We start from the raw sequence: 24,108 nt of genomic DNA on the forward strand, positions 1-24,108 counted from the left end.
TAACATAATAAGAATAAGCTTTTATCATTATATGTTATTTGAGCAACAATTAGATAGAAATTATATAATATATAGATTTATATTGTATAATATATAATAATTTGTAAACATAGATACTGTATTAACCAATTATTTATGCACAAATTAGTAACAATTAAATTAATATTAGTAGTGAAAACTAAGTTTATCCAATACATTAATTTTATATATAAATATAACAATTTAGTCGAAAAGCAAACAAATAAATGTCATGGAATTTTATGAAATATTTTTTTTGATTTAAATAACTTATTTATTATTTAATTATTAGGCACTCAATTGAAACTCTAAGATAAAACAAAATTAAGATTCTCTATAAGACTTCTTAATGTGTTTTTAATGTTATAATATATTGTTATTTATATACAATATTTAGTGTATATTAAAATATATACAAATTATTATTGATTTTGTTTATATATAAAAAAGAATAATTCAGTCAAAAGGCAGTTAATTCTTTGAGATTCTGTAATATAGAGTATATATATATAAATAGATTCTCAAATTGCATGTATTGTTACAAATAAATCATATTTTTCAATATTTATCATATTTTTAAAAAATAATGTGCTATTTTTATAAATTGATTAAAAACTAAATTATGTTAAAATTAGATAATATTAACAAAATTAACGTTAATTGCAATGTATTTGGAATTGATGTCAATTTTAATGATGAGGATGTGAGTCGAGATGGAACTCCTTCGCCGACTTTAAATTCCCACTGAATTAATAAAATTTATTTATAAAAAAAATTATTATAAAAATTATACCAAAATTTTAAACTAAAATAATAATAAGCTGTGTTTGAAACCATACCTGAGTACTCATTTTTCCGTCACCGCCGCTACTAAACGCCAGTACTCTTAGTTTATACACCTTTCCCGGTATGAGATCCGAAATAATAGCTTTAAGTTCTCCGCCGTCTAGATATTTATACACCTCTTTGGCCGATGAAATTGGTTGATCTGTCTCCCAGTATCTCACTTTATAGCCTATAATAGGTTCCTCGGCATTGGTCAAAGTGGTAATACCTCTCCAGGTGACCATAACTGAATGCGAATCGGTAGCTGTAATGTTAACACTGGTCGGCTGTCTCTGTGGCGCTGCTTTGTAAGTACGGGCCAGAAATGCTTCACTTTCGGGTCCACTTCCGGCGTCGTTGTAAGCCATGACAGATATGCAATACTTTGTGTCGGGAATCAGAGCGACAATAAGACCCCACGGATCGAGTCCACGGTTCAACAATGTCAATGAGTTCTGCTCTTGGTCAGCTCGTATCGCTTGGCAATTATCGCTCGGCCAGTACTTGATTCGGTGACCGATAAGACGACCTCTGATCATCTCCCGTGTCATCTCCAGCGGAGCCCATGAAATGTTCAGCGAAGTTGAATTGTAGGCCACAGCGTACACCTGATTGGGCGCCACGTGTGGCATACTTTCGGCAGAGTAAACGGTAACGGGATCGCTGATCACTCGTCCCGGACCCATGGAGTTCATGGCCTGAACACGCACTGAATACGGCTTAAAATAGTTGTCTTCGCCGACATTGACGGCATACATATTGGTGTTTCCCAATGTCGACAGGTTTTTGGAGATAAACGGATCGTTGTCACGAAGATCTTGAGCTCTATATAAATTAAAATTTATTGATTTAAATTAATAGTAATTAAAAAAAAAATTAACATAAATAATAAAAATACAGTTTAGAAGACATACCTGTAATAAATTTGATACCAAATTTCTGGTGCATTCCAGTCTTGCGGTGGCAATGGATCCCATGTTATTGTCAATGTTCCTGCTTTACCGCCCCCGCCTCCAACATTGGCCGGTGCTTTAAAAGGTACTGATTTATCGGTATTGTATTGGGGACTGGGATCTAAGTAGACAATTTCATCAATTTAAATAAATTAAAGTAAAAAATTACTAATAATATGGTTTCTAACCGGATGGCGGACCAACTCCTATGTCATTGATTGATGAAACTCTGAATTCATATGAACTCCACGGCGAGAGGACATCTCTAACGTGAGTGACTTTTCTTCCGTTTTCTTTATTAGTATAATATTGGTTCTGATAGTCGGACACATTAATTATTGGCAACCAATTTTGATTATGATTAGTGCGACCCTCTATCATATAACCCCATATCCGGCGACTGTTTTCTGATCCATCACTCCAGTGAATTTTGGCCGAAGTTGCCGTCAGATCCTCGGCCAAAACAGCTCCCGGTGCACTCGGCGGACCTGATACTTGTAGTATTGTTTTAGCAATATTTTTGCCAACCGATGTCTTTACTTCGCACAAGTAGTCTCCGGCCTCCGATAGGGTTATATTATTAAGACGAAGAAATCCCGGAAATGTTCCTAAAAAATTGTTTTGTAATTATTTGTTAATAATATTTTATTCATAAAAATATTCAAATAAATAAATACCTTCAGAAAATTGCGGTGTTTTAGTAAAATTAATTCTCAGACCATTATGTCGCCAAACATAGGCCACATCGAGAGCCGAATCGGTAAATGCAGAGCACGGCATCTCCAGAGTCTCGTTGACCCGTCTTTCGTAAGCAACAGCTGGTCCATCATATATTCGCGGACGACTGAAGACACGAAGATAGCCCTGAGATCTATCAAAACCCAAATCGTTGCGAGCAATACAAGTATAGAGTCCTTCATCTGATACCTGGACGGGATTTATGGAAAGAAAACCATTGGACATAATCCTAACTCTGCCGACAGGACCGCCCACTCGTGTGCCATCTTTTTCCCACTCAAACGTCGGAAACGGTATGGCTTCGGGAACGCACGGAATTGTCGCGTTTCCGCCTTCCGAGGCGTACGTCTCGATATCGAGTGGATGCTTTCGAAACGACGGTGCCATCGATATGATACGCAACTGTCCACTAGAAAATGCACATCCCAATTGATTACAGGCCCGGCACTGATACATGCCTTCATCCCTGTCCGGTATTATGCCATCGATTGTTAATATATTATGTGTGACAATATATCTCTGTCTATCTTCGGGTGACAACGAGTTATCCATCAGCGACCGATCTTTAAGTTCGTCACTATTTTTATACCACTGATAATAGACATCTGGTATACCAAATGCCTCACACGTCCAGACCAGTGGTCGAGTAGTACCTCTTTCGATGACTTTGTTGCCCAACTTTATCGTAAATACAGGAAGTGCTATATATTTTACAAATAAAATAATTTATTAGTGATTATAGTAATATAATTAATTAATTAAATATAATTGTTTTTTAAAGAAAACATACATTGAATGCTTAACATGACTTTCTTTTGGATGACATCCCGACCACTGGTAACAGTACAAACATAGTCACCGATATCCTCTACTTGAACTTTGGGTAGTAGAAGCACACGGTTATGATTAGTAGTATAAGCGCTTTCAGGCAACCGATTTGTGACACCCGAACGACTCCAGTTATACGATGGTACAGGATATCCATAGGCCATACATTCAAGTCGGACATCTTCGCCGGCTAACGGAGCTTCGGGATAGGCTTTTGGAAAATTGTTTGGAAACATCAATTTCTGGCCACTCGATGCCGGATCGACAATCAATGGAAAGAATGGACCGGTACGGCCGGTATTGGATATAACCGACTGTACGTTACACGAGTAGTTCGCTCTGTCGATCTTCTCGAGTGAAGAAAAATAGAGATTTCCGTCGTGTGAGACAAACACTCGACGATCTTCTTCGACAAAATTGGGAAACGAATTGCGAGTCCAGTAATAGTTGACTCGCGGGTGATGTTGTGGCGGATCACAGGATATCGATTTACCCCAATATTCTTTGCCATAATCTGGTGACCGTTTTTTTGTGAATTCGCCGATATCTGCAAATTATTATATAGTAATTGAGATATTTTTTGATTAACTGGTCAACTGATGTGATCAATGACATTATGCTTACATCCGAAGCTGAGTTGAACTGTTTGGCTCATAATAATGCCGTAACTGTTTTCGGCGGTGCAGTGATATTTGCCCCGATCTTGAGTTTGCTGTGGATTATAGATAGTAATCATGCCATCAGTCTGTGTGATCCGGAAATCGGACAGTGGGTCGATATATTTAGAAGTAAGCCTATTGTTCACGTATTCCTCTTTATACCACTTATAAATTGGTGTCGGATAAGCGTCGGCCACACATCTGATAGATATATAGTTCAATTGGCTCCGACCTATTTTATAAAATGATTATTTAAGTTAATAGATATAGTAAAAAAGCAATTGCTATGACTAACCACTTAAATCAAAGACAGCGTTTTTGGGCTCTTGTGTGAAGACAGGCCCGCGTGGTATCTGACGCGGATCGACGGTTGTTATGCCATAATCTAAGACATATTACGGTAATATCAAACAAATTATATAACAGATTATATTTACTGTAAAATAACTTAAAATACAAACCTATATCTCTTTCAGAGGCCATGGCATGAATTAAGTCCTCCTTTTTGATCTCACAAATGTATGGCGACTCATAAGTGTCGGGCACCCGAATCAAACCCCACCGATTGGCCGATTCAGAGAAACTTTAGGTTTTTCAAATTGACATAAAAATCATACATTAATTATTATTATACAGTGTTTTATACAACGTGTGCGGAGTTTTATATATGACTTACTTATAGGCCGCGTGTTTGCCGGTATTCAGTGTCCAATCAAATCGGTTGACACTGTTTTCATTTACCGGTAGCCAAATATCATGGATAAGTGTAAAATCGCTTCGGTCTCCATCCCATTTCCAATTGTTATTACTGGTGTCGCGGCCACTGGTCAACCATTTCCGATGAAGCGGATCGTTGTTGCGAAGCCAAGCGGTCACAAACTGATGTTCATCCAGAGTGTTGACACTAATCAGGTGTGCATTGTATAGAAAGCACGTGTCCTCCGCTTGTATAACATTTTTGACCGGATTTCGGGTAAACTTATAGCACGCCGTCTGAAACTCTTCCCAACCCTTTGGACACGACTGACATATCACTAGATATTTAAAGATTTGATTAAAACATGGATCAGATTTTATTCAAAAGTTAAAGTATATATAAAATAATATATTTTTTTATCTAACGATAGTGTCTTTTATTAGTTTTATCTCAAACTTTTAGTTTTTTTTTAATTAAACTTTACTTCAATAATCAATTAGATGATAATAAAGTTTTTTTTAATGAAATTATATCAGATATGAAATGTTAGTAATTATTATTTATTTTTAAAAAATATATTAGCAATGCATACCATAATCGATAAAAATGATTGTTAATAAAAATGAGATATAATTTGATTGATGTCTTAACATTTTTTGGACGATTTGAGATTTATATCAACAAATAATTGATAAATAAATAGTTTTATGAAAACATTGTATAAAAAATAGTAATAAAAATCATGTAATTAATAACACTATTGATATATAAAAATGTTATTTAAAAAAAAATTAATATAATGAAAACAACGCCTATTTTAAGCACTTTATGTTTACATTATATATATTTTTTAGTCACTTATATTAATAATTAACACTTTTATTATTATTTAATTATTAAAGTCAATAAATATTTAAATTGACCAGGACAATTTTGAACAAATTACTAAAAAGTTAAATTTATGAACTAATTTGATTTGTAATAACATTAGTCAACATATTTATATTTATTTATATTTAACAACAAAACAACAGTTCAACAAAACTACAGTTCCTCTCATAACATAACATAATATAACATATAATACATTATTATATTTCAAATGACAGGTATGTCTCATGTATTACACATTTACATCGTTTACCTGTAAAATATTAACAATTAACTGAAATGCCATTTATGTTACCTTTTTATATATAGAACCCAATGTTATAGTAATAATCTAAAAAGGAATAATTTATTCATGAGTTATGCGTGCGATTAGATTAGCGATAGTAATACATGAGCTCATTCATACTATACCTGTGCCTCTCGACTACTACCAGTGCCCAACCCAACAACACTGGCTTGACTTGTCCTTCACTATTAGTTTTTTCATCATTTAATACAATCGTAAATAATTGTTGACAACAAAGTTAGTGAAAATAACTAAAAGTTTATTAAAAGCAAAACATTAGTCAAAGACATTATCTTTAATATAAAAACTTTTTATAAAGTTATAATACAGTTGTTTATAAACTTTATTAACAATATTAGAAATTTTTAGTTACCATTTATTAATATTTATTAATATTTTTTAAAATTAAATATTACTGTTAATGATTTTTAGAAAAAATATTTTGAATAGAAATGAATCAATGCCAATGATTATAATTTTTTATCATGCACATTTTTATTATATTTTATTATAGTGTTTTAATGAAATTATACAAAATATAAATTTAAAATAATCATAATAAAATATTTAACAAAAATATCTAATGTTTTTAGAATTACAAAAAAAGTATATAAAATGATTATTATAAAAACTATTAGATAACTGTTAGACTTATAACACTTGTTTAAATCAATTGACAATAAATGTGTTATTTTTTGTTGAAACGGTTGGTCGTCATTGTGTTAATAATGTTAAACTTTGGGCAGACCTGCGTTGATATCACTTTCGATACCACACTCATCCTTACCTCTGAGTATTTTGAAGTATCCTTTATCACCCCAGTCCTCATTCCATGAGTTGGCTGCCAACCAATAGGGAACGTTATCTTCTACACCCCAACCAAGGATCCGGATGGCGTGTCCGCCTAACTCTTCGGAACTGTGTCTCTGATAGACACCTATTTTATGACAATTTTTAAAAAATATACTATTATTCATAAATAGATCTACAAATCAACAACAAATTTAACAATTAATACCAGATTTATAGCTCACAAAGTCCGAGTAGACGGTAAAGTCAGCCTCGACCGGACCGTTGGTCATGATTTCAGTCTGTATCTGTTGGACGTGGTTTGAGATACCGTAGGATTTGCGACCGTAGTGTTTGTCCTGACTATAGCTCACATTATAGCCCTTTTCGCAGATATGCAAACATTTTGGTGTCGGCTATCATTAATAGATCACAAAAGTAATTATTATTATGATATAAAAATTTTATACAACATTTGAGATTTAAAAAATGATAAATTAAATAATATTTACCAAAATATCGCCACACGGTTTTAAGTGGCCAGTTGTGTGATGTTCGCAGGCAGCTATCACATACGGTTGACAACCTTTATGACTATTGTACAGACCTCCCGATACCAGTCCTGTGTGTACCCAATAGTTCCAGGCAGCACCAGGAAAACCACCGCTACATCCGAAACCACACGAACTGCAACACGAAACCAAGTCCTCAGCCGACACCTCAACAATGACTTTTCCTTGACTTCCAATACATATCCTGTCAGACATGGCCTCGACTGCACCGAAAGCCCAACACGAGCCTGAAATAAATAATCAATTATTTTATAACAATTTATTATCATAATGTAGTTAATTGAATAAACTTTTCTATTTTTTGAGCTAATAATAAAAATCAATCAGTAATTACATACCACACGATCCTTGATCTCTAATCTCCCGAATAGATGGACAGTGAGGCCATTGTGTCCTCGAGTCAAACTCATCGGGAAGTTCAATATTTTCAAGATTATGGGTTAAGATTGGCAAACGGTATCTCTGGTTTTCTTTGTGAACACCCATCAGTCCGCGGATAAATTGTAATGAATATCCGGCAAAATTATTTTGAGCCTAAATTTTAATAATTTTTACAACAAATTTGCAAATTTTTGTTCATACCTTCCAAGTTGTGTTCAGACTATTGATATAGTCGGCCATCTTATTGGTTAACATTTCTTCGCCTAAGGGAAGTGATAATCGTCTACCGGTGCCGGCGAGTACTGTCATCGCCATAACTGATGACAATACTAATAGAGCTAATAGTTTTGACATTATTTTTTCTGATGAATTATAACTAACTAAAATATATATATATAATTGTTTCTACAAGTGATGAATCCTTTTATAGCAAAAAATATATATTTAATTAAAAGATTATTTAAGTATCGTTAAACAAATATAAAATAATTTTTTTAATGATAGTCTACAAATATTATATAATGAGTATTTTAGAGGTACTTTATTTAACAATCAAAAAAAGTTAATGAATCCTATAATCATCACTAATAGTCAAAATATATCAGTTATTATTTCTTAAAACGCATTCAATAAGATTCACTTAATATGTCATTTACATTAAATTTATTATCACATATAATTTATATGATATAAAAGTTATTTATATTAATTTTTAAATAAATATTTCCATTATATTTTCGATAATCATATTTTCTCTTAATTTTTAATCTCACTATTGATTACTAATGTTTATGTGTAAAGTTAAGGAAGCAAAGAAAATTTTAATTTTTATTATCATAATTAATTTCTATGTAAGTAAACATAAATTTTTATAAAATCTTATATAAATAACTTACTTATCAATAAAAATTTTGATGAAATATTAATTTTATATGCTTACATGTACTTAAACACAGTTTTATATATATATATTTTAAATATTATTTTTTATAACTAAACTTTATTTGTCACTCAAATTATTGAAAACATTATAATTTAAAATAATATGTAATATAATATTATCTACTAATTAAATTGTTTGTTTCAATATTATGTTTCACTATAATATACTGTATAACGGTATATATTATATATACTGTTTAATTTCAATATTACTAATTTAATAGTTATTTTAAATGAACAACTGATTAAACATTAATGAATAATATGGTTAAAAGGTAACATTAAAAGTAATATAATAAGTTATTATATAATAAATAATATTGAAACAAACAATTTAATTATTATTAGGTATTATTAATAACACCTAGGTAATGTCTATAACCATATCACTTAGAAAGCATATATTGTTGTTCGATCACCTAAGTTAAACAGGTTGGAACACAGTGTATCATGGACAATTTTTCTTATTATTTTTCTAATTTTTAGATTTCATAATTAATCAATTTATGATATCATTAAATAAAAATTACTAAATCTTATTTTACTTTAATATATCTTATATATATTAATGTAAAAGTATTTGTATTAGTTAAAAATAATAGCAAAAAAATTGTCCTGGATACACACTGTACACAGTCACACACCATATTCCAATTACTAACCGGACTATCGGCTGTTTAACCGGTGCTTTCTAAGTAATATGTTACTAGACATTACCTAGGTGCTATAATATATTACTTTTAATGTTACCTTGGTTAACCATTTTATTTATCAATGTTTAATCAGTTGTTCACTTATGCAAAAACATTGTATATTTATATATTAAACATTTGATAATATATTAGTATTATATAATGAAACATTAATTTTAAACTTAGTAAATAATATTATATAATACCTTAAAAATAAATTATAACTAGTATTTTATATAATGTAAAACTATTTTTTAGGTGAATTTAATTGTTTATTAAAATATGAGAACAAAAATTATAATAAATTAAACAAATATTGTTTTATTAAATATTATATTACAATAGTATAATCACAGTATTTAATACATTAAATATATAATTAATTATAAGTTATGATAATTATTGAGAGCATTGGTGTACTCTATCCATAAACCTAGAGATCCTATTCTCACACAAATCATTACTCCAAAGGCCATCCTTTTTAAAATGTGATCCAACTATCACTGCACTGACCTCTTGTTCAATACAATCGCCAACATTATTGTCGTCAACACCGGAACCGATTAACAAAGGAATTCCTAAATTTAATTCTTGAATGTCTTTGAGTTCATCGAGTTTCGGAAAATGTCCCGTACTTTGACCAGTAATTATAAGGCCATCGGATAGGAAAAATTGAGCCGATTTTGCCGTTTCACCGATACTGACATCACTAGTAATGCTATGCGAACTGTGCTTTTTCTTGATGTCTGTCAACACTAGTATGTGGTCGGCGTTCAAATGTCGCCGATATCGGAGCAGTGAGCCGGCACACCCGTCCATATAGCCTTCGTCGGCTATGTGTCCAAAAACAAATGACTCGCACCGTACAAACTGCAGACCAGCAGCAACTGCTACGGCCACGGCTTCCTGATTAAGTGCGGCCAAAATCTGTACACCAATCGGCAAATTGGGCGCACATTTCTTGACTTCAGCGCACACTCGAGTCATAACAGCTGTTACTTCGGGACCACTGTCCCGGCGGGTGACGTACGGCACGTCAAACATGTTTTCTACACAAATGCCATCCAATTGGTATTTCTTGTAGATTTCGGTTTCAGCGCACGAAATGTCTACCAATTGCTGAACACTTAATCTACTCAATGGACAGTTGGGTAGACTTCTTACGTGAACCATACCTATGATTGATGTTTTATTTTTCAGACATTTTCTAAATATCTCTCCAAAACGATTCATTATTTAATAAAAAATATTTTTAAAATAAATAAAATTATTAATGTATCTGTAATTTCAGAAAAATATAAATAATTATTTATCTAAAGTAGAGTTTTTATCTAAATGTAAATCATAAATACTGTAAATGTAATTTAATAAACTGTATAAACAGATAAGCAATTATAAACTACTATTAAAGTAAATATAAACTAGTAAATGCAAGTATTGATTATATGTTATAAAAAATTTAACTATAAATTGGAATATTACAAACTGTAATAAATTAATTATTATTAATATAAATGCTATATGAGGACAGTTATGTTTAAAACTAACTGTCCCGCGTCGATGGGACATATACTAAAATTGGAACGATACAGAGAAGATTAGCATGGCCCCGAAGCAAGGATGACACGCAAAATCGTGAAGCGTTCCTAATTTTTATTTTAATTATTTTAAATTAATCTAGGTTATTAATTAATTTTTTTATTTATTTAATATTGGTTAGTTATTTTACTTTCTATTGGTATTCATTTAAGCTTTTAAAAAAATAATGTAAATATATTTATTAAAAAAACTTGAAATAGTAACTCATACCAATCGAAAACTAAAATAACTAACCAATATTAAATAAATAAAAAAATTAATTAATAACCTAGATTAATTTAAAATAATTAAAATAAAAATTAGGAACGCTTCACGATTTTGCGTGTCATCCTTGCTTCGGGGCCATGCTAATCTTCTCTGTATCGTTCCAATTTTAGTATATGTCCCACCGACGCGGGACAGTTAGTTTTAAACATAACTGTCCTCATATAGCATTTATATTAATAATAATTTATTTATTACAGTTTGTAATGTTCCAATTTATAGTTAAATTTTTTATAACATATAAATTATATAATATGATATAATCAATACTTGCATTTAATAGTTTATATTTACTTTAATAGTAGTTTATAATTGCTTATCTGTTTATACTATACAATAATACATATAGAAAATAAAAATAACTAACCAATATTAATTAAATATTACTAATAATAATATTATTATTATATTTTGATAAAACTATTTTATATAATATATGATTTTTAACAATTTATTTTTATATAAATATCTTTTTTAAAATTATAATTTAATACTTATTTTTAATCTACAATAACTTTATATCAATATCACATAAAAGTCATATTACTAATTTTTAACTCTTATAAAATTTATATACAATTAAATTATACTAAATTTTAAACTAAATTGTAACTTTACACTAAAACAACGTAAACTTTTAAATGTTAAATTATGATATTGTTTTTTGTAGAGTTTGTATTAAATTAATATATAATACAGATATTATACAAAATATTAATAGTTGTATATTATGTTTATTTTCATGCGTCTAATAGACAAATAAAAATAACATTAATGATATTATAACTATAAATACAAAAACAGAAATAAATAAATAAATGAACTAAAATTAGATCAAATCAATTGAAACCACAGATTCATACAAATATTGAAATAAAAATTATTAAATCAATTGTTTGACAAAAATAAAACAAAACTAAAACAAAATCATTGAAGAATAAAAAGTATTATCGATAATGATTGTATATATTTCATAATAATTATTTTTATTAGTATAAATTTATATCAATTTTATAAATGGCTTAATAATCATAATAGAGTATAAAGTTAATAGTTTAGAAATATTGTATTTTCAAAGTTTGCTTAGCTATAAATTAGGTTTATTGAATATACAGTATATTACTTTAGTAATGTTTTTTTTTTGGTTACAAAAATATAACTATATTACAATTTTGATTAACAATAGTTGGTGTATTATAAAAAATTAATAAATAATTTGTACTATAAATGTATTTTAAATATAGATAAAATTGATAAAATCACTAAATTAATTAAAAAGATTCAACAATTGTTATATTAATGATTTGACTCTCACTAAAAATATATATTTTTAATCAGTTTTTATTAAAATATTAAAAAAATAAATTATAATATCATATAATTAATTTAATAATAAATATATTAATAATGAAATTTGAGTTAAACTCGGCAAAAGTGAGTCGACACTTGAAAACACCGGTCGAAATGATGCAATATATCAATATTCGCGACTATAATCGGGTGACTAAACAATCGCCGGACACAATCATCACTGGCTCTCAAATGATTCACTATTTAGTGAAAGGGTTGGTCATGTGTTTGTGTACTATAGGTTGTACCTATCAAATTGTCACAATTGTCACACTATTTTTTGACTACCCGACCATTGTGTTTGTCAATGTCAGGACTATGGATAAACTATATTTGCCGGGAATTACGTTATGCAATAGTAATCGGTATAATATTCTCAATATTTATTTGATGCGATTAAATAGAAATTTATTAAATAAAATTTTTAAAAATATTTATATAATTAACAGTTTAATGCTATCAAAACTTAAAGATTTTGATCCCGATTTTGAGCCTCAATGGACAATACTGGCAAACGTATCGGAAACGGATGAAAATATCGATGAAATAAAACTCGTAATAAAATTTATTAATCAAATAATAATATTAAATTGTCTTCATTTAATTGATTGTATATTTTATTGCAAATGTAATTATTAACAGAAACAACAGCATCTGATCGATGAATATATGCGAAAAATGATGGATAAGTTGCCGGTCTCGCAGTTCATGAGCTACGGTCACACCGCTGATGACTTTCTGGTGCCCACATTCTTCCGGTGTGCATCAGACAAGTATCATCCGGACGAGACCTGCATGTGAGCCTATGATATATATATGCTTTATTAAACTACCTGTGCCTGACAACTGTGGTAATAATATAAATGATATGTTTTTTGTGTCCAATTATTAATACTAAACAGAAAGTTTGCAAATGTGATCACAACAGCCCAGGATTTAGGTAATTGTTTTACACTATTTCATCGCTCGCGTAGCGAAGTATTGTCCGATATTGCCATCGATTCTGGTCTGTCTCAAAGTCCTGTTAGACGGGGAACGGGCGATGAGGCGGTCAATATAGAGTTATCTGAGGAACCGTTTCATCCAAATGAGATTTTGCGTCTCAAACTGGACTTTCATAGTAGCGATTATACGACACTCAATGAGCCGGTCAATGGACGGATCATCATTCATGACGACAACGAGGCGCCCACCATAAGAGAGAAGAGCTTTACGTTGACTCCGGGAAATTATTACGAGTTCTACATCAGCAAAGAAACGGATCTATTGCTACCCAAACCCTATCAAACCGATTGCGTAAATCATAAGCTAACCTCCGATGACGGCAGCGAAGATCGCAATGAATATCTTCATCATCCGCTTTCAAAAGAGAACTGTATTATTGGTTGTATGGCACAGAACACTATGGATAAGTGTCAGTGTTGGCCACCGGAACTACCGTTCATGAGAGGAACTGTGGCCGACTCTCAGGAGAACAGTATGAATTGGTGCGATTGGGAGACAGACTTTCCCGATCTAAGCAAACCGGCAGACATTACTTGGTTTCAGTATTGCTTTACAGTTCACGAACAACAATGCAAAAGCAAATGTAACTCCGATTGTAGGTCTGTCCTCTCTTTCTCCTTAATAAAGTTATTTTATTAATTTTTTAAATTAGTTTGGATAATGATTAAGTTTATATTATCATATAATTTTTTTTGATATATATATAGTATAGATAGATATCGCATCATTAAGGAAGTCCGTCAATGGCCGGCCACTGAGCGTATTGTATGATTTTTATAGAAAATTATTTTATCTAATAAAATATTTTTTTTAAATAAAAATATTATCATCATTAGGAGCACAGCATTAAAGGCGACTATCTCTATGAAATGAGACAGTGCTGTGCCATTGTGTCCATCAGATACTGGAGCGCTGAGGAAACCATTAATAAATATCAGCCAAAGTTTGAAGTATTGAAATTAACATTAATTACAATACTTTATATGTTTTTGTTTTGTTTTATACATAAATAGATAGCAGAGTTTACCTCAAATATTGGTGGACTGTTGTCAATGTGGGTCGGCTTCTCATTACTCGGTTTTTATGATGTCCTCGAAGCTGTCACAGTATATCTCTATAAAAGACTAAATGATGAAAATGACAAAAAAGATGAAAATCATTTGACAACAAATGTGACAAAAAGTTTTGTTAAACCGATGACAATATACAATACGACCGCCAATTATGATGAAGAAGAACGAAAACAATGGAGACGTAAGACATGGCAAAGGAAGGCAAGAGTGGCGGCTATTGTTGAAAGATGGACACGAAGTGGGGAACGAAATAATAATAATAATAATAATAATAATAATAATAATAATAATAATAATAATAATCAATAATTATAAATAAGTTTTATTAAATAATTTATTCAACTATTTATTAAATAAATATTTATTTCTAATACTTATTTTATGAAAGTTTTTTTGCTATTTATTAATTACTATTTTATTTACGGCTTAAGTTATTAAAGTTTTCAAAAATAATTTGATTTTTGTTGATCTCAAATCTCGATTATATTAACTCGATATTATTTTTTCAAATTTAAATATTATTTGCATATTTTTTTATTCATTGTTTTTAAATCAAAAAAAAAAAAAATAATATTTTTAAAAAATACAATGATGCAATATAATTTTTAAAAGTTCAAATTTCAGTAACAAAATTCAACAAATAATAATAATAAAAATCTTATTAAAATTATTATTTATTTATTTAAATTTTTTTTATAACTTATATCTAATATTTAACTAGAAAATATTAAAATAAATTTTAATTATAATTAATCAAAATTCAATAATCATATCATATTTTTTAAAAAATATTTTTGATTATATCTAATAAACTAACTATTATTTTATTTGAAAACCTTGGAAATAATCTTATCTGTCTTTAACATTACACTAGATTTTAAAATAACATAATTTTCAAAAAAAACTGAAAAAGTTTTATTTACTGAAAACTATACGAGCCTTTTTGAGTCTGTCTGTGTGTGTGTCTGTCTGTCTGTGTGTCTGTGTGTGTGTGTCTGTGTGTGTGTGTGTGTCTGTGTGTCTGTGTGTGTGTGTGTGTCTGTGTGTGTGTGTCTGTGTGTGTGTCTGTGTGTGTGTGTCTGTGTGTGTGTGTGTCTGTGTGTGTGTGTCTGTGTGTGTGTGTGTGTGTCTGTGTGTGTGTGTGTGTGTGTGTGTGTCTGTGTGTGTGTGTGTGTGTGTGTCTGTGTGTGTGTCTGTGTGTGTGTGTCTGTGTGTGTGTGTGTCTGTGTGTGTGTGTCTGTGTGTGTGTCTGTGTGTGTGTGTGTGTGTGTGTGTGTGTGTGTGTGTGTGTCTGTGTGTGTGTCTGTGTGTGTGTGTCTGTATGTGTGTGTCTGTGTGTGTGTCTGTGTGTGTGTCTGTGTGTGTGTGTCTGTGTGTGTGTGTGTCTGTGTGTGTGTGTCTGTGTGTGTGTGTGTGTGTGTGTGTGTGTGTGTGTGTGTGTGTGTGTGTGTGTGTGTGTGTGTGTGTGTCTGTGTGTGTGTCTGTGTGTGTGTGTCTGTGTGTGTGTGTCTGTGTGTGTGTCTGTGTGTGTGTGTCTGTGTGTGTGTGTCTGTGTGTGTGTGTCTGTGTGTGTGTGTCTGTGTGTGTGTGTGTCTGTGTGTGTGTCTGTGTGTGTGTGTCTGTGTGTGTGTGTGTCTGTGTGTGTGTGTGTCTGTGTGTGTGTGTGTCTGTGTGTGTGTGTGTCTGTGTGTGTGTGTGTCTGTGTGTGTGTGTGTCTGTGTGTGTGTGTCTGTGTGTGTGTGTCTGTGTGTGTGTGTCTGTGTGTGTGTGTCTGTGTGTGTGTGTCTGTGTGTGTGTGTCTGTGTGTGTGTGTCTGTGTGTGTGTGTCTGTGTGTGTGTGTCTGTGTGTGTGTGTCTGTGTGTGTGTGTCTGTGTGTGTGTGTCTGTGTGTGTGTGTCTGTGTGTGTGTGTCTGTGTGTGTGTGTCTGTGTGTGTGTGTCTGTGTGTGTGTGTCTGTGTGTGTGTGTCTGTGTGTGTGTGTCTGTGTGTGTGTGTCTGTGTGTGTGTGTCTGTGTGTGTGTGTCTGTAACATATTTTTTCGAATTTTGAAATTCTGACTTCAGATTCGGTTAGAGGACTACTAATAATGTATTGAAAGATTGCATTAAAATTTTGATATCTATTCGGGAACATAGATAAAATGGCGGCCAAAGATAAAAAATTTTAGGTAAAAATTTTAACGTTTAGAATTATATAGAGCATTAAAAATAAAATATAATATATTAAACATTAATTTATTTTTTCAAAAATGGCGGCAAAAGTATGATTTTAACTGTTTATTTTGTCATACTGAATCATTTGATTTCCCACGTGACTATAGTTAAGTTTATTTTGTCAAACCGAGTCAACTGACAATTTTCGAACATAATATTTTAAAGCGAAGAAGTTTTTTTCTGATAATGCTTTCTAGTATTCTTAATTGGTTTCAAATGCTATTTTAAAGTTATTGAATTGTTTTATAAATTTATTATTACTGTATTATTATTAAGTATTAACAAAATGACTGCAAATCGTCCGCCAAATAATATAGAGTTTGCCAAACAATTAGCAAAACGTCTTTACAGTATTGATACCAATGTTATTAAAGAGTTGAACAGTTATAATGACCGCAATTATCATTTAATAACAAACCAATCATCAAAAGAGTTTATATTGAAAATTACTAATAAAGTTGAGGCCAAACACAAGGATGAAATAGGTATCAAATGAGCCCATTATGTAATCATATAATTTTGAAAATAAAATACTTATGCATTTAATTAATTACTTTACATATATTATTAGATGCCATCAACGCATTTATATTACATTTACATAACAAAGGTTTCAAAGTGACAGTTCCTGTTATCAATACAAATGGTGACTATATATCGTATGAAGACATACCAACTGATGGTGAGTTGGATCAAATCAATGGACAAAAACCATATGCTGTTAGACTGATGGAGTTTATACCGGGAAAACCACTCCGATATGTACCGTTCACACCATCATTATTGACTGAATGCGGACTAATGTTGGCAAAGATGACAATTGCACTCAAAGTTTGCAAATATATTTTCAGTTATATTTTTAAAATTTATTTAATTATAAGTACTTTTATATTAATTTATTTTTATTTAATAAATCTTAGATTTATTATATAAATTAATATATATTAATATTAATACTTATATTTTTGTTAAAGGATTTTGAAGCGCCGGCTCTCAAGAGTCGTAAATTTCCGTACGGAGTGTTGAGGGCATTGAATATTAGAAAATACTTAATAGATGTCCAGGAAGTAGACAAAAGACAACTCATCAATGAATGTTTGGATCAATTCAATGAATCGGTTTTATCGATAGTACATGAACTGAGACACACATACATTCACGACGATTATAATGAATTTAATATAATTGTTGGTAAAGATAGTGAGCACAGGGATGATGAATATCATATGACAGGACTTATCGATTTTGGTGATGTCGAGTACGGGCCCAGGGTTTTTGATTTAGCCGTATATCTGGCCCATTCAATGCTTTGGTTTACGGCCGGACCACAGATATTGGCGCCCGGTTTTGGCATAAAAGGCTATACACAGCTCATAGAGATGGACAGCAATGAACTGGATGTGCTCTATGTATGATATTTAGTCATTTATATATTCTTTAGACAAAATAATTGTTGTTTTTTTTTAATTTAAAACTATTGTTTAGTACTCTATAAAAGCGCGTTTATGCCAATCACTGGTCAACGGCGTTCATACCATCCGTTTGGATCCAAGCAATACATATGTATTTTCATCCCAAGAGACCGGTTGGTCAGCGCTCAGAGCACTACATGAGTGTCAACCAAAAGATTTAATTAAAAAATGGCTTAATATTAATGAATATTTGTAATATTAATTTGAATTTTATTGTATGAAACTTAATATATAATAATATTATTTAACAAATTCTTTATTAAAAATAATTTTAAATAAAGAGTTATTTAAATTAAAAATAAAATATTTATTAAACATTTTCTCTTATTAAATATTTTATCTAAATAAATGATGTTATTTAAGTGTTTATAATAAAATAATTTATTTTTAATTAATAATAAAATTAATTTTAAGTAGTTAATATATTAACTATAGTATTTTAAATTACTAAACAATTACAAAATATATTACTAATAAAATATTTAATAAATCATTAAAAATTTAGTTTAAAAATTCTTGAATATAACCTTGAATTATAATATTTAATAAATTTATTATCAAAAAATACTAACATTTTAAATAAGATAAGTTTCTTTCTATAAAAATAACTACAAAATAATTTTTTTTAAAATTATTTCAAAATGACTACTCGTCCACCAAATAATTTAGATTATGTCAAACAATTGGCAAAACGTCTCTACAATATTGACATTAATTACATTAAAGAGCTGATCAGTTATAATGATCGCAATTATCATTTAATAACAAACGAGTCGAAAGAGTTTATATTGAAAATTAAGAATCAATTGGAATCTAAAAATAGGGATCAAATTGGTATGAATTGTCTCTCTGTGTGTAATAAATCATAAATTAATAAATTAATATTTTTTCTTTTAGATGCCATCAACGCATTTATACTACATTTACATAACAATGGTTTCAAAGTGACAGTTCCTATGGTTAATACAAACGCTGAATATATGTCATATACAGACATACCAACTGATGGCGAGTTGGATCAAATCAATGGACAAAAATCATATGCTATTATACTGATGAAGTATATACCGGGAAAACCACTCCGATATGTACCGTTCACACCAACAATATTGACTGAATGCGGACTAATGTTGGCAAAGATGACAATTGCACTCAAGGTATTGCTATTTTCTAATACTATTGCAACACTTGTAATACAATAATTTATAATTTCATTTTGTTGTTATTAATAATTTAGCCAAACATTTGTATCATAAAATTAATTATTGTTTTATTTTTTATATTTGAAGGACTTTGAAAATATGTCATTAAAAGAGCGACAATTTCCGTATAGTTTGTTGAGATCAGTGGATAGCAGACAATATATAACTGATGTCAAAGACTTAAATGATAGACAACTTATTAATGAATGTTTAGATCAATTTGAAAGTTTAGTCTTATTGAGAGTACATGAGCTAAAATATGCTTATATTCACGGAGATTATAATGAATTTAATATAATTGTTGACAAAACTGTGGGGGACAGGGATGATGATACTGATAATGAATATCATATGACCGGACTTATAGATTTTGGTGATGCCGAGTACGGACCCCGGGTTTTTGATTTGGCTGTATATCTTGCCTACTCTTTGCTAATGTTTACGGCCGGACCACAGATACTGGCGCCCGGGTTTGGACTGAAAGGCTATATGCAACTCATAGACTTAGATACTAATGAATTGGATGTACTTTATGTAAGATTTTTGAATACTATAAAAACTTTTATTATTAAATTATTTTTATTAATTAACAAAAAAATCATATTTACAACTATGATTAGTACTGTATAAAAGCGCGTTTATGTCAATCACTGGCTACCGGTGCGCATTTTTACCAATTGGATCCAAACAATACATATGTATTGTCATCCCAAGAGACCGGTTGGCCAGCACTCAGAGCACTACATGATTGTCAACCAAAAGATATACTTAATAAATGGCTTAATATTGATGAATATATTTAATATTTATTTACTATTATTATTCTAATTTAGTTAATTAACAATAATATATTTTTAAATATGTAAAGTTATATTTATTTAAATATTATAATTTTTGTTTTACTTTACCAACAATAAAGTTATTTTAGTCAACACATTAAGCAATTTTATTTTATTTATTATTGTATATTATGTTAGTGTATAATAAATATTACAATATTGCAAATATATGTTGAAATAAAATTAACAATATCATTTGATTAATTTACATTTTTATTATATTGTTTTATAATGTGTAACTAATTAAAATATACTGTAAAAGCATACAAATATTATGAAATATTTAAAAATAATGCATATTCTGTATTAAAATAAAAAGAAACTATTTAAATTAGCATAATAATAGTCTATTATATGTTTATTAAATTATTCAAATAATATTTATGTATTTTTTTAGCATTAATTATAGTATATAAGAGTAAAATATTATTATATAATTTAGTTATTTTATATTGTAAAGATTATTTTAAATAAATATTTTTTTGTTATATTAATAGTAATCAACAATGTTGTTAACATTTAACGATTTTGGTTTAAATTCATATATAGATTGTACAATATTTAATACATCAGTAAATGGTTCAATTTATTATTACAGTCATCCAAATAATATAAATAAATCCCATTATATAGAGATAATGCCAAAATTTTCACCACCATTTGTCACATATACTGAAATAGTTGATGAAAGTGATGGCAAACATGTAATGCATTATCGATGGTGTGGACCATTGATGTTAATGATAACACATTTTGCTAAATTAGCAAAAATCAAGTGAGTTATTATAATTATTATATATACCAATAACTTATATAATATTTTTTATTTACATTATCATAATTAGTATTATATTATAAAATATATTTATTCAATTATTGTAAATTTAAATACAGTTTACTAGTACTGCCAGAATTGAGTGGTTCATACGGTTTAAATATTATTGAAAAATATTCTGATAGTTATAACGCAAACAACTTTTCATCACTAATTCACTTATTATTAATGCCGATGACTAGCATTGTATTTAACGACTTGTTAACCAATAAACTACCTAAAGGTCAACCCTATATTGGATATACTAGATATTGTACATATTCACTTGGTGAATTTGTACTAGTGTTTAATATAAAAAGTAAGCATCATCATAATTATAAATTTATATTATTATTTCTAACAATATTTTAAATTTATTTCTTTAAAATACAATTTAAAATTAACAATTAAATAATGTTATTTAAATTAATTAACTAAATTTTCTATAAGAGCAATGGTCTATATTTGAAATATTTAACTGTCTATATAGTGAAAATTATTACCTTATATTCATAACACTGACAGTACTATCAATTATGATAAATATCAATAACTGGTCATTAATTCAATTTATGAAAACATTTTGGTCACTGAGCTCTGTCCTATTGTCTGATTATTATAACTTACGAATAGTTAGTCTAACAACAAACCGACTTTTAATTTCTTTATGGCTTATATTATGTACGATATATTTGTCCGTATTTTCTGGACTGTTAAGAGACGTCCAGATAAGGCCCACACCTGTCGATTGGGTCGACTCGTGGCATGATTTGTATGATAAGCCTCAATGGAAGCACCTGGAGATACAAACCTTCAAAAATGGTCAATTTTATCTCTATGTCGAGAATCTACACCAACAAAATGTATCGGAAAAAGCATCCAATCTATTCAATCGTATTATTAATAATGTCATCGATATCACAAAATTTTTTAGTAAAAATGATACCAATTTAGACAAAGATATTGATTACCATACAGTCATCGATGGCAAAACAGCTCAGGTATTCAATCAAGTATTTCTAAAATTAATTAAACGCCATTACAATGATAGACATGGATTTATTGAAGATATTGATTATCATATATCACATGACAGTGTATTATCTCAGCCCTCTTTCATGGTTTACAATAAGATTCGTATGACTTCTCATCACTTAAAATATTTAAATAAAATGTAATTTAGTTTTAATTTAAAGTAATATCTTTAAACAATTTTAGACTTTATATATCAATATTTATATAAAGGATTTTTATATTTATTTCTATTTTTACAGTATTTCACTAATGACTGAAAACGGAATTTTTGATAAAAGATTTCAAAAGTTAATCAGTTTTAAAAAGTTTGTGTACTATTTGGACACTAAAGTTGATTACAATTTACAAAGTATTTCATTGTTTAAAATGTTTGTCTTATATTTTGAGTTAATATTTAGTTTAGGTTTAATATTTATTGTATTTGAAATAATTATCAATTATTTGGTTATATTTGTTATTATCAGTAAGTTTTTTAATGTAATTAAATTAAACATTTAAAGTGGCTGTAAAATCAATATATAAATCATAGTCATCAAAAATTCAATAAATAAATTAAAATATAATAATTTTTTGTTTAAATTATTAGACTAATCTTATAAAAATTATACAAATGTATTAATTAACACAAATAGGTTAGGCGTTGTTCACATATTACGTTCGCACTTGAGGGGAGGGGGTGTCAGCCAAAGCGAACTTTTGCGAACGAGGGGGGAGGGGGGTAAAGTCTATAAGAACGTTCGCATTTAAATAATGAATGAATTTAAGGGATTAATTTTGAGTAAACTTAATCCTTTGATAAACGGTTTAATAACTAATTTTGAATAAATATATGACTTTTGAATAATATTAATTTATTTTATTATTTGATTATTTTAAAAGTGAAAATAATTATATAAAATATTTATTTAAATGGTGGGGGGGGTTAAGGACATGCGAACGTAATTTTTAAATATCATTACATGCGAACAATTGCGAACATAGGGGGGAGGGGGTCTAGATTTTTTAAAAACTGCGAACGTAATATGTGAACAACGCCTTATTAATAATATCTTCTATTGTTTTTTGTTGACTACTATTAAGATTATCTTAAATCTTCAATTACAATATAAATTAAAAATTTTGAAAATACAAATTTCATAATATAGCAATAAAAATATGTAATATTAATAATATTATTATTATTATTCTAAAAGTATACAATTCATTACACTATAAATGTTTTGTAAATTAAATAACCGCAATAACTAACGCCCAAATATTATTAAATTATATTTGCATATAATGTAGACTATTATACAGTATTACACATATCTTTTTGTTTACTATGATTTATTGACGAAATTTTTAATGTTTAAAAATTTTATTAAATGCAATTAATATAATAACATTCAATATTTTATTATATCTGTAGTACAGATTCTTTACAATTAGAAATTAATCTAATGTGTATTTTTATAGATTTCAAATAATATAATAATTAAATCATACATACAATGTACTACTGATATTAATTGAAATAAATATGTATTAATTTATCTTTTTAATAATTATAATAAAAACAATCAATTATTAAGTGTAATTCAAAAATAATTAATTATAAATTATTATTAATTACTAATAAAAATATTAAATGTTTTCTAATTTTATTTTTTATTTTGTATTAAAATGTCATAAAAGAATTATTTATTGTATATTTTTTTAATTAATTGTTATATTCTATTATCAGATGTGAAATTAAATTTTATATATTAATTTGATTTGGTTTTACAATTTAAAAAAATTTATTAATTATTTTGACTAAATTTATGGAGTTTGTATATCAAAATCGTAAAAATTGTTATATATTTTCTAACAATAATAATTCATTTAATAATAATAATAATAATAATAATAATTTAAACATTATAAATAACACTGTCATCAAAGTACAACCCTATCATTATATACCACATATAATGTATTATGAATGGA

At 29.0% G+C, this 24,108-nt stretch overlaps 6 protein-coding genes and 2 non-coding genes across 8 annotated transcripts; 4 read left to right on the forward strand and 4 right to left on the reverse strand.

The window, feature by feature from the left end:
* Positions 1-550: 550 nt before the first annotated feature.
* On the reverse strand, positions 551-5,538 carry LOC128952741 (contactin-like). Its single transcript, XM_054298176.1, has 11 exons — positions 5,311-5,538; positions 4,698-5,055; positions 4,483-4,604; positions 4,317-4,406; positions 3,987-4,253; positions 3,325-3,909; positions 2,474-3,235; positions 1,985-2,404; positions 1,758-1,917; positions 858-1,668; positions 551-762 (listed from the first exon to the last, which is right to left on the reverse strand). Exons 1-11 carry the CDS (start codon positions 5,369-5,371, stop codon positions 634-636), a joined length of 3,765 nt encoding a protein of 1,254 aa, XP_054154151.1. The 5' UTR covers positions 5,372-5,538; the 3' UTR covers positions 551-633.
* An 866-nt stretch (positions 5,539-6,404) lies between these two features.
* On the reverse strand, positions 6,405-8,242 carry LOC128952355 (cathepsin B-like). The gene is made up of 5 exons (XM_054297739.1): positions 7,839-8,242; positions 7,595-7,790; positions 7,197-7,483; positions 6,914-7,100; positions 6,405-6,832 (listed from the first exon to the last, which is right to left on the reverse strand). Exons 1-5 carry the CDS (start codon positions 7,989-7,991, stop codon positions 6,627-6,629), a joined length of 1,029 nt encoding a protein of 342 aa, XP_054153714.1. The 5' UTR covers positions 7,992-8,242; the 3' UTR covers positions 6,405-6,626.
* A 1,428-nt stretch (positions 8,243-9,670) lies between these two features.
* Positions 9,671-10,506, reverse strand: LOC128951268 (uncharacterized protein F13E9.13, mitochondrial-like). Its single transcript, XM_054296517.1, has one exon. It carries the CDS (start codon positions 10,502-10,504, stop codon positions 9,671-9,673), a length of 834 nt encoding a protein of 277 aa, XP_054152492.1. The 5' UTR covers positions 10,505-10,506.
* A 314-nt stretch (positions 10,507-10,820) lies between these two features.
* On the forward strand, positions 10,821-10,926 carry LOC128953068 (U6 spliceosomal RNA). The gene has a single exon (XR_008484460.1). It is a non-coding gene; the product is annotated as a U6 spliceosomal RNA (small nuclear RNA).
* A 238-nt stretch (positions 10,927-11,164) lies between these two features.
* On the reverse strand, positions 11,165-11,270 carry LOC128953067 (U6 spliceosomal RNA). The gene has a single exon (XR_008484459.1). It is a non-coding gene; the product is annotated as a U6 spliceosomal RNA (small nuclear RNA).
* Positions 11,271-12,541: 1,271 nt separating this feature from the next.
* Positions 12,542-15,189, forward strand: LOC128951269 (uncharacterized). The gene is made up of 9 exons (XM_054296518.1): positions 12,542-12,849; positions 12,934-13,039; positions 13,127-13,281; positions 13,387-13,734; positions 13,846-14,088; positions 14,197-14,254; positions 14,326-14,439; positions 14,503-14,763; positions 15,175-15,189. The coding sequence occupies exons 1-9, from the start codon at positions 12,542-12,544 to the stop codon at positions 15,187-15,189; spliced, it is 1,608 nt and encodes a 535-aa protein (XP_054152493.1).
* A 1,824-nt stretch (positions 15,190-17,013) lies between these two features.
* LOC128951270 (hydroxylysine kinase-like) lies at positions 17,014-18,786 on the forward strand. The gene is made up of 5 exons (XM_054296519.1): positions 17,014-17,260; positions 17,347-17,606; positions 17,750-18,184; positions 18,261-18,418; positions 18,753-18,786. The coding sequence occupies exons 1-5, from the start codon at positions 17,062-17,064 to the stop codon at positions 18,784-18,786; spliced, it is 1,086 nt and encodes a 361-aa protein (XP_054152494.1). The 5' UTR covers positions 17,014-17,061.
* Positions 18,787-18,888: 102 nt separating this feature from the next.
* On the forward strand, positions 18,889-20,252 carry LOC128951271 (hydroxylysine kinase-like). The gene is made up of 4 exons (XM_054296521.1): positions 18,889-19,081; positions 19,145-19,404; positions 19,537-19,983; positions 20,070-20,252. Exons 1-4 carry the CDS (start codon positions 18,889-18,891, stop codon positions 20,250-20,252), a joined length of 1,083 nt encoding a protein of 360 aa, XP_054152496.1.
* The last annotated feature ends 3,856 nt before the right edge of the window (positions 20,253-24,108 follow it).

The sequence above is a fragment of the Oppia nitens genome, unplaced genomic scaffold, assembly GCF_028296485.1.
Source record: "Oppia nitens isolate AA-2021 unplaced genomic scaffold, nextdenovo-longstitch-racon4-pilon3 scaffold1_pilon_pilon_pilon, whole genome shotgun sequence".
NCBI lineage: Eukaryota > Metazoa > Arthropoda > Arachnida > Sarcoptiformes > Oppiidae > Oppia > Oppia nitens.

Bases quoted from the DNA above. Each gene is read 5' to 3' on its own strand.
- LOC128951269 (XM_054296518.1), top strand. From the start codon at position 12,542: ATGAAATTTGAGTTAAACTCGGCAAAAGTGAGTCGACACTTGAAAACA. The intron at 13,040-13,126 runs GTAATAAAATTT...AATTATTAACAG, and splicing joins ATATCGATGAAATAAAACTC to AAACAACAGCATCTGATCGA. The intron at 13,735-13,845 runs CAAAGAAACGGA...TCATCATCCGCT, and splicing joins TATTACGAGTTCTACATCAG to TTCAAAAGAGAACTGTATTA.
- LOC128951268 (XM_054296517.1), bottom strand. From the start codon at position 10,504: ATGAATCGTTTTGGAGAGATATTTAGAAAATGTCTGAAAAATAAAACA.
- LOC128952741 (XM_054298176.1), bottom strand. From the start codon at position 5,371: ATGTTAAGACATCAATCAAATTATATCTCATTTTTATTAACAATCATT. The intron at 4,407-4,482 runs GTTTGTATTTTA...AATATGTCTTAG, and splicing joins GGCCTCTGAAAGAGATATAG to ATTATGGCATAACAACCGTC. The intron at 1,669-1,757 runs GTATGTCTTCTA...TAATTTATATAG, and splicing joins TGGTATCAAATTTATTACAG to AGCTCAAGATCTTCGTGACA.
- LOC128951270 (XM_054296519.1), top strand. From the start codon at position 17,062: ATGACTGCAAATCGTCCGCCAAATAATATAGAGTTTGCCAAACAATTA. The intron at 17,261-17,346 runs GTATCAAATGAG...ATATATTATTAG, and splicing joins CAAACACAAGGATGAAATAG to ATGCCATCAACGCATTTATA. The intron at 17,607-17,749 runs GTTTGCAAATAT...TTTTTGTTAAAG, and splicing joins AGATGACAATTGCACTCAAA to GATTTTGAAGCGCCGGCTCT.
- LOC128952355 (XM_054297739.1), bottom strand. From the start codon at position 7,991: ATGTCAAAACTATTAGCTCTATTAGTATTGTCATCAGTTATGGCGATG. The intron at 7,484-7,594 runs GTATGTAATTAC...TATTTATTTCAG, and splicing joins TAGAGATCAAGGATCGTGTG to GCTCGTGTTGGGCTTTCGGT. The intron at 6,833-6,913 runs GTATTAATTGTT...GTCATAAAATAG, and splicing joins CTTTGTGAGCTATAAATCTG to GTGTCTATCAGAGACACAGT.
- LOC128951271 (XM_054296521.1), top strand. From the start codon at position 18,889: ATGACTACTCGTCCACCAAATAATTTAGATTATGTCAAACAATTGGCA. The intron at 19,082-19,144 runs GTATGAATTGTC...TTTTTCTTTTAG, and splicing joins TAAAAATAGGGATCAAATTG to ATGCCATCAACGCATTTATA. The intron at 19,405-19,536 runs GTATTGCTATTT...TTATATTTGAAG, and splicing joins AGATGACAATTGCACTCAAG to GACTTTGAAAATATGTCATT.